This window comes from Carlito syrichta, unplaced genomic scaffold, assembly GCF_000164805.1.
Source record: "Carlito syrichta isolate Samal-C Ts95f unplaced genomic scaffold, Tarsius_syrichta-2.0.1 Scaffold302552, whole genome shotgun sequence".
In the NCBI taxonomy this organism is placed as follows: domain Eukaryota; kingdom Metazoa; phylum Chordata; class Mammalia; order Primates; family Tarsiidae; genus Carlito; species Carlito syrichta.
In genome coordinates, this window is record NW_007246648.1 from 161,291 (window position 1) to 171,189 (window position 9,899).

General features: G+C 35.9%; 1 protein-coding gene across 1 annotated transcript; it reads left to right on the forward strand.

Moving 5' to 3' along the window:
• Positions 1 to 522: 522 nt before the first annotated feature.
• On the forward strand, positions 523 to 9,312 carry TXNDC16 (thioredoxin domain containing 16; the record flags this gene model as incomplete). The annotated part of the gene is made up of 5 exons (XM_008056837.2): positions 523 to 608; positions 2,635 to 2,938; positions 3,927 to 4,009; positions 8,376 to 8,449; positions 9,238 to 9,312. Coding segments are annotated over exons 2-5 (395 nt in total), but the record flags the coding sequence as incomplete, so codon positions are not given.
• Positions 9,313 to 9,899: the final 587 nt, after the last annotated feature.

Here is a 9,899-nt window from a genome sequence, read left to right on the forward strand (position 1 = left end):
CAAAAAAAAAAATAAAAATAAAATAGACTGGTTTAAAATGTTATAATGTATAATCAATTTTTAATTTCAAGGATAACCCTTAATTATATCATTAAAATTACATTTTTATATACATCTCATGGTTCATGCTCTTCATTTTACTTTGAGTTTTGAACTCTTGACTCATTATTAAAAATAGATGGCAGGTTTGTTCACTGTTTGATATATACTAGCTCTAATGAACAGAATTATTAGGAAGTAATGTGTAATTATATCATTTTATCATTTTATTCTCTATTGAAGAAGTCTACTTTTATGAGCATTTTTGCTAACTTTTTTGCTGTTTTGTTCCTATTTCCTATTTTGAGATAGTACTCTTATATTTGAAAGATATGGGTCCTATTGGAAATTTTTTTAAATTTTTTTAAAAATTCTCACCTATACCTGTAGATGTATATTTTTCTTCTAGATGTATGATATTTTTATATTATATTAATTTTCCTAAATTATAGTCTTTTAATTGTAGATAACAGATCATCAGAACTTCCTGAAGTTGTTCAAGAAGAATTTGAAAACAGCAAAGTGGAAAACAAAGAGAATTGACAGCAGATACAAAGGACGACATGGAAGTAAGTACAACAGAGAAAAAGATGAGAAGAGGATATCGAGTACAAATTTGAGTTCAGAAAATAGATTTGAATTAAAGTATGAGTTAAGAAGGATATTTAAATTTCTCAGCAGTGAAAGGAATCTATGTTCTAAGCATTAAAAAAAATATGTGTTTAGAAGGAGTTTTCTTACTTAATTTTAAGATCTTTCAGGGGATTTAAGTGAAAAGAAAGGAAAGATACTGGATGTATATTTTAGATGTCTCACTTCCGTGAAAATGACTTCAAATAACTATTGGAGTATTTGTTATAAATCAACTATAGGTAGAAATGAAACGCCTAATTTAAACAGTGGATTGGTTGATGTTTAAGGATTAATTTTAGAACCCTTAAAAATGGCAATTAGTAAATAAAGCAGGAGGTATCACACTTTCAAACATCAAACTTTATTATAAGGCTACAGTAATCAAAATAGCCTGGTGTCAGTACAAGAACAGACATATAGACCAATGGAACAAGATAGAGATTCCAGAAGCAAAGCCTCAATTTCTCAACCAACTCTTCTTTGACAAAGCCTCCAACAACAGTCACTGGGGAGAGGAAAACCTATTCAGTAAATGGTGCTGGGAAAACTGGCTGATCACATGCAGAAGATTGAAACAGGACCCTACTATCACCCTACTCAAAAATTAACTCTAAATGGATCAAAGACCTAAACGTAAAACCTCAAATTGTGAGAATCTTAGAAAATACAGGAGATACCCTTATGGAAATTGGAACTGGCAACCAATTCCTGATCAGAACCCTAAGTGCCCATACCATAAGATGTAAGACAGACAAATGGGACCTCATCAAACGAACTTCTGCAAAGCAAAAGAAGTCACCAAGAGAGCAGGGAGACAGCACACAGAATGGGAAAAATATTTGCCAACTGTATATCTGACAAAGGCCTGACATCTAGGATCTACAAGGAACTCAAACATGCTGAAAGGAAAAAACACACACCAAACAGTGGGCAAAAGACATGAATAGACACTTCTCAAAAGAAGATATACGGGCAGCCAACAGACACATGAAAAAGTGCTCAGCCTTACTCATCATCAGAGAAATGAAAATCAAAACCACATTGAGATACCACCTAACCCCAGTAAGAATGGCCATCATTAATTAAAAAAAAAAAAAAAAAAGACAGATGTGGCGAGGATGCAGAGAGAAAGGAATGCTTCTACACTGCTGGTGGGAATGCAAACTAGTGCAGTCTCTTTGGAAGACAGGCAATTTCTGAAAGAACTAGAAATTGACCTTCCATATGACCCAGCAATTCCCCTATTGGGAATATACCCGGAGGAACTCAAATAATTCTATAAAAAAGATACCTGCACACGTATGTTTGTTGCTATTCACAATAGCAAAAAAACGGAACCAACCATGCTGCCCATCGAAGCTGGACTGGATTTTTAAAATGTGGTACATATATACAGTGGAATATTATGCATCCATAAAGAAGGACAAACATGGGCTTCACAGCAACTTGGATGGATTTAGAGTTGATCATACTCAGTGATCTGTCACAGAAACAGCAGAGTACCATATGTTGTCACTCATAAGCAGACCTTGAACAATTATCATAATACTATAAGAAAGGGATTGGCAGTAGTGGGAAACTGTCAGGCTGTTGAGGGAAACTTCTCGGGGAGGGAGGTGCATACCTCATCCACAAGGGTACCTGCTTAATCAACGTTTGTATACCTAATCCTGAATTGTACCTCATGTCTTTATAATTTTAAAAAAATTACAGAATACTATTTTAACACTAGAAAAAAAAAATGACAATTTAATATACTCCAATAAATTATCTATGAAATTTCAGACACCAAGTTCAGCATTTTCTAGATGTCTTTGATATCTCTTTTGCAATGATCAAAAATCAATAGTATTGTCCAATTAATATTATTTATGTTATCTTTCTCAAATTTGTATTAGAAGGAAATAAAATATTAACAAAATCGGTGGATGTAAATAATGACTTAACTTTTTCTTTTTGTAGACTTTGCTTCATGAATTCATTTAACAAGTTTATTCAACAAAACTTGACTGAACACCTACTCTGTGCCAGACATTATCCTAGGCACCAACACAACAGTGAAGAAAACACACAAAATCACCTGCTCATGTGCAAGTATAGCTGATGATGTCTTCCAGCCTCAATGTATTTAGAGTTGGGATTTCTTTTGTCATAATGTGTTTTTTTTACAAGTCAATAGTAGACTCTGTACCAGAACTGAGTCCTCAGAAATATTTCAGTACATTGCAACCAGGAAAAGCCTCTTTAGCTTATTTTTGTCAAACTGGTAAGTATTTTAAAATTTTTTACCTGATTCTTATAATGTTTGTATTATGATTTAATAAGTTTAGAGGGAGCTTATTGTCAGGATTAATATGTTCTATAAAGCTGTAACTATAATATGCTTGTCTGGGTTTGAATCAAAAGTCTGTCACTTGGCCTGTGGTGACTTAGCTCCTCTGTGTGTCTCCTTAATCATCTGTTAAGAGGAAATAGTCCTTTACAAGTTTGTTGTGAGGATTAAATGAACTAATTTATATACTTAGCCCATAGTAAATACTATAGGAGAATTAGCTACTGATATAGCATCTGAATTTCATCTAGTCATTTATGAAATTATGCTTTCTCATGCTTTTAGCAGGTGTTTTGAAAGTTTTAAAAAACTTTAAGTGTATTAGTAATACTTTAGTTTAGTACTCTGCTATAACTGTATTATAACTTATACTGAATTAACTAATACAACTATTGGACATAACTGATAATTATAATGGTCTTAAGTCTTCATGCTTTAAAAATAAATACTATTCTTGTAATTACTGAGAAATCACAAGAATCACAAGAAGTGAATCTGCATTTCTGTTGGCTTCTATATTATAATTGTGATTTGAAAATAGTATTTTAAAATCATTTAGAAGTTTTTGTTTAGGTACATGTATGTTGTATGTATGGTATTAACTTGGAGGCATAATGCCAAATGTTAGGTTTAAATGAAGCATTTATTTATCATATTCTTTTTTTGGGAAACTTTTAAAGTTACTTCCAAAGCGAGAATATGGCATAATAAAAACATTAGAAATCAGAATAATGAGGCAATAGGAAAATAAGGGTATGAAAATATGTCACTAGCTGTGTTTAGTTGCTTAATTTTTTGTTGTCATTGCAGACTAGTTGGACAAATAGTTTCTTTTGTGTTTGCAGATTTTGACTGTAAATTTAAGAATTCATCTTTTTAAAGAGACAGTACATAAACATTCATAAAACATTTTTTATTTTAGATTCTCCAAGTACATCTGTATTTCTTCAAGAACTGAGTGAGGCTGTTAGACCTCTCCAGGAATATGGGATTTCAGTTGCAAAGGTAGAAAAATATTTATGTTAGTAAAATATTGGTGACAAACATTTTACCACTTTATGACTAAGACTGAGTATCTTGAAATACTCTTGCTTCATATCTTTTTTCAAACTGGAAAATTATTCCCCATAAGAATAAACAGAAGCATGGAGCAATAGTCATATAACTACATATAGAGAAAGAAGGCTATTTAAAACTTTTTAGCTTATAATTTATTTGTAAGCCATTATATTGGGCTTATGGTGTCATTTTCAAACCTATAGTTAGATTGTTTTATTTGTCTGATAAATATTTCATAATAGGTCACCACAATTCAACTACTTATTACATTTTTATTAGCACAGACTGAAGTAACAAAATCGAAGTTATTGGATAATTGTTTTTTCTATTTTTCTAAGTCTTCATAGTTGCTTATGTTTCAGTGTCTCACATTTATTTTTAGAACAAAGTTACAACAACTCAACTTGAAATGTTCAAACTTGCTGTGGAAGATCATAAAAATTTTCCACATGCACCATGGATTAGATAGCTGTGTATGCCTTTCATTTAAATTAAACTTAGAATTTATATATAAGAAAACTGAATGAGAAGTAACCCAGTGGCATCAAATTCTTTGTGCTTCATGTCTCCCTGACTTTCTGTGTACATTTATTCTTAGTTCATTAGTCTTCCTTCTCAAAGAGATGGCTGTTCTACCACTGGGTCTCTGCAGCTAGAGTTCCCAGGGCAGGGAGTATAGAAAGGTTAACCTCTGCTGCATACCTTTAAAAATGATGTTTTTTGAAATGTGTCAATTCTGTATGTACAGAAGTCTCAGTTAACTTTGAACCACCGATCACACTCTAGAATGATAATGCTCCTCGTCTCCAAGGATCTTTGAATAAAATGTTAAACTGAAATTTAGACGTGAAATAGCAGGTTGGCATGAAACTCAAAAGGATAATCGTGGTGCTTATGTAGTAACTGGTAGATTAGTCACTGTGTCTCTCGTAACTGGAGTAGAATATTAAGAATGTTAAGATTTGTGCCCAGGCTGTTGCCTTTATTAACAAACATAACTGAAACTCTTGATTTTACTGTTGAGGATGCTAAGCTATCTGAAAGGATAAAACGGTGACTAAGATAGAGCCATGTTGTGTATATAGCTCAGTCCCTGGCACATAGTAGATACTCAGTAAGTGTGAGACTGATATGAGCTTACCACATTTAGTCCCTTTTGGATAGAGAGATGACAGACTTGGTCCTTTTTTTTAGAGAGTTTATATTCTAAATAGGGAGGTAAAACACACTCACTAGTCTTTTTATTTTATTGTATATATTTATTTTTTGAGACAGGCTCTCACTCTGTCGCCCGGGCTAGAGTGCAGTGGTACGATCCTGGCTCACTTTTGCCTCAACTTCCTAGGCTCAAGCAATTGTCCCACCTCAGCCTCCCTAGCAGCTGAGACTATAGGCTCATGCCACAAGCCCAGCTAATTTTTGTATTTTGTACAAAAAGGTCTCACTACCTTTTTCTTTTTTTGTAGTGACAAGATCTCCCGACATCGACCAGGCTGGTCTTGAACTCCTGGTCACAAGCAATCCTTCTGCCTTGGTCTCCCAAGTATGACATGAGTCATCACGCTCAGACTATGAGTCATTTTAGTAATTAGCAGAACCTGATCATTACGATAGGAGAGAACAAATAAAGTGCTCTAGAGGTTAAAAGGCAAGAAAGCCTATGTTTGATTGTTGAGGTTGAAAGTCTGGGAGGGTATTGGGAAAGACTTCACAAAAACTAGCATTAGGATTGTCTTCAGAAGTTACGATTGCAAGAGGTAGAGGTGGTTGAAGAAAACACTGAAATATAAATGGACTAAACGGTCTGTTAAGACCAAGATTGTTAAGCTGATACAATATCCCAATTCAACTGTTGGCTACTTAGAAATGCATCTAAGATAAAGGCTTCAGAAATCTTTGAAATGAAGGAAAAAGATGTACAAGAAATAGCCAAAGAAAATCTGGTATAGCTGTGTTACTACGTATAGTGACTTTAAATCAAAACCTTTTGAGTCTTCCTCGACTTTCCTTCCTCTCATAATCAGTCCATCTGCTCCTTGGTTTTACTGTGAACCTTATCTTCGGCCACTTCCTGCACCTTCCCTTTTACTCTTTGTTATAATCCCTTCTCATCTGGAAAACCACAGTAGCCTCCTGACAGCTGGCCTTTCTCTCATCGCTCTTGTCCCACGACAGCCTCTCCTCCATTTGTGGTCAGACGTGTCAGAGCACATTCCTGCCCTGCTCAGAAAAGCTTCCCATTGCAGTCATGATAAAACCAAAACTCCTGAGTACTTGGACACTGGCTTCATCTCTGATCTCATTTTCTTTTTTCTTTTGAGTCAAGGTCTCACTCTGTCCCCCAGGTTGGAGTGCAGTGGCATGATCACAGTTCATGGGCCGAAGGAATCCATTTCTCTCATCCTCCCGAGTAGCTGAGACTACAGGTGTGCATCACCATGCCTGGCTAACTTTTTGATTTTTTTTTTTTTTTGTAGAGATGAGGTCTCACTATGTTGCCTAGTCTGGTCTCGACCTCCTGGGCTCAAGCAAACCTCCCGCTTCGGCCTCCTAAGGTGCTGGGATTATAGATGTGAGCCACATCACTTGGCTCTGAGCTCATTTTCTGATCTTCTGCCTCGTTCAGTTTGTTCCTGATAAATAATGGTCATCTTTCTGTTACTTGAGCATGCTAGAGGTACTGTTGCCACAGGGCCTTTACAGGTATTTTCTTCTCTGCTGTCATCTCTTTCATTTATTTCATTCATATGTATTACTTCAGTCCTTTGTGCAAATGTCACCTCCTCAGAGAAGCCTTCCTTGATTACCTATCTAAAATGCCCTATCACATGCTATCCCCATAACAATTTTTGATTATACCATTTAATATTACATATTAATTAATTTTTTAAAATTATCACTACTTTTAGAATATAAGTTCTAAAGATAAATATTTTTATTTGGAACTTTACTCCCAGTGGCTAGAATAGTGACTGACATATGGAAAGTGTCCAGATATGTGTTGAATGAATGAATGGACAGAACTGTCGTCATATTGTCAGCCATCTTTGTACTTAAAAAAAATTTTTTTTAATTACATATACTAAAATGTACTTGCTGGTTATGGCTATACTTGGGCTTTTAATTCTCATTCTCTATTCCTGATGTCTTTCCTGAGTGTCAGTTCGTTTTTTGTTGTATCACATGTTGCTTCCTCAATGTCATCCTTCTTTCTCAAACTCTGTTAAAATCAAATTGAACAACAAGAAATCCCCTTCCTAAACAGACACAGCTATACCAAATCCAAAACAAAATAACTGCTCTTCTGTCCTTGGTTTGGGTTAGTTTACGTTGGCGGCAGCTCACTTGCCCCATCCTGAATGCCGTCACTGCCCTTCTCCTCTCTCCCTCTCTCCCACACTGCCTCTACAAGCTCAGTCTTCTCTGTTTTTTGTATATTTGTGAAAAGTCCTTTCTGTCTTTGCCCCAGGTCCCGGCCGTCCTTGACCTGTAAGTAGGTGATGTTCTTTTAACCTACCTCCTTATCTTTGTGCTCCTTTGCCTTCTGTTTGATCTTCACGTTGCTGCCAGGATTGCCCATAGGATTTTTTCACATAGAGCCCAGACTCTGAGCTAGCCATGACTTGTGTGACTGCTTGGCGACATCAGGGACTAGATTCATTGCTTCTGTTGCAGCGTCCTTAGCAAGTGGCTTCTTTAAAGATGCCTTAGGGTCCAGGATTGCTGCTGGGACTGTGCTGTCTTGTCTGTTGTGGTCAAGAGGAAGTGCGAAGAGTGAGAGTGTGGGTCAGCCTCCTTTTAGGGTCCTTCTAGGAATTCCAACTGAGTGACTTCTCCTAATGCTGCTGGGAATGCTGGGGAAGCCTTTACTGGGGACACCTGCTTTTAGCAAAGTTACATTAGTAAATAAAAGAGGACGGATTTTGGCTCGAGAGTCAGCGGTCTCTGCCATCCCTGTGCTCTACCGGCTGAGATACTTCTTGTGCTCATGCTTTTTGTCTTGTCTTAAATGTGTCCTTCCTTTTCTAACTAGTTACCTCCTACTTTTAACATAAGAAGGAGTTGAATATCAACTTATTACGTGTAATTAAGTATTACTCTTAGATGCAGAAACAGTGCACCTAAGAATTTCTCTGTTATCTCACACGCTTGAATAAGTGAGCAATTACAGCATACAAATCAGAAAAAAGTAAAATACAAAATTTGACCTAGAGACAAGCTGTAATGCTTAATTTTCCTTCTTGTTTCTCTAACTAAGAAATTTGACCTTTTGATATATATATATATAAAACCTTAAATATAATCCCTAAAGGTTAATTGTGTCAAAGAAGAGACATCTAGATACTGTGGAAGAGGACAGGATTTGATGAAAGCATATTTATTCAGGTAAGCTATATTTTTGAGTACGATGGACAAGTATAAAGATCTATTCCTAGAATATTCAGGCATATCAGGTATCATTGAACCAGAATGAGGTTGTATGTAGTGGGAATGAAGCTTAACAAAATGTTCAGGCTATAGATTTGTTACCTAAACTTTCTGTACTTTAACTTCCTTATTTATAAAGTAAGGAGAGGGATACTCATCTCACAAGGTTGTTACATGAGACTCAACGTAAACTACTACAAATGCCTGGTAAGTAAGCAAATTGAGTGTTCTGGATAGGCATGTCGGGTCCATACTTGCATATGAAATTAGCATACCTTATTTTTGAGGAATCTGTCATTGTGCAAATTAAAGATTCCTCTGCACTTGGGTTTACTAATCTTTCTGAGGTTTCTCAGATCCTTTCCTCAAGCCCTTGTCATTTGGCAAAGGAAGTGGGGAGAGATCCTGTTTCCTCAGAGGTCTACTTGCTGAGGACACTTACTTTTCTCTCCTATTTCTCTTTTTTCCACCCCAATTTGGGGATTTTGTGTGTGTGTGATGGACAGGTTGGTAGGAAGCCTGTTTGAACTCCTGTTTTTTCTAGTCTTTTTGCCAGTTCTGGAGCTTAAGCTTTTTAAAGTCAATGTATTTATTGAGTGTGTATTCAATAGATATTTGAGGTGTATGGGGTATGTGGATAAGACACAGGCTCTAACATAAAATAATTTTTAACCTACTGTATTAGATAGACAGGTAAATTGAATTCAAGGAAATATGTCTGTAATGTGTTTTTGAACTTTTTATAGGGGCAACATATTGCTCAGAGAATTCCCTACTGACACCTTGTTTGATGTGAATGCCATTGTCGCTCATGTGCTCTTGTAAGTACAGGGGATACCTTATTTACTTGCTATTTGTCTATTGGTTTTATTTTACATAACCACAATGCACTAAAATATTTTAGCGTTTTAGCATTATATTTGTAGGCATTAATTTCATACAGATTAATTTTAATGTGTCTTTCCACATGGAGGATCTGAAATTTCTTTAATGGCAAAGGATACAGAATCATGTAGATACTTTTATAAAAGTAGGAGATAATAAGACCACATAGAGTGAGGTTCACTACAGGTAGAATAAGGATTTTGCCAGATGTCTTAGTGTGTTTGGGCTGTTATAAGAAAATACTACAGACATGCCAGCTTATAAGCAACAGAAATTTATTTTTCATAGTTCTGGAGACTGGGAAGTTCAAGGTCAAGGTGCTGGCAGATTTGGTGTCAGGTGAGGGCCCCTGGTTCATAGATAACCATCTTTTTCCTGTGTCCTCTCATGGCAGGATGGGCGAGTGAACTCTCCGATGGTCTTTTTTATAAGAACATCTATATCACTCCTGAGGGCTCTGCTTTCATGACACCTAATCCCTTCCCAAAGGCCTAGTATCATTTCATTGAGAGTTGGGATTTCA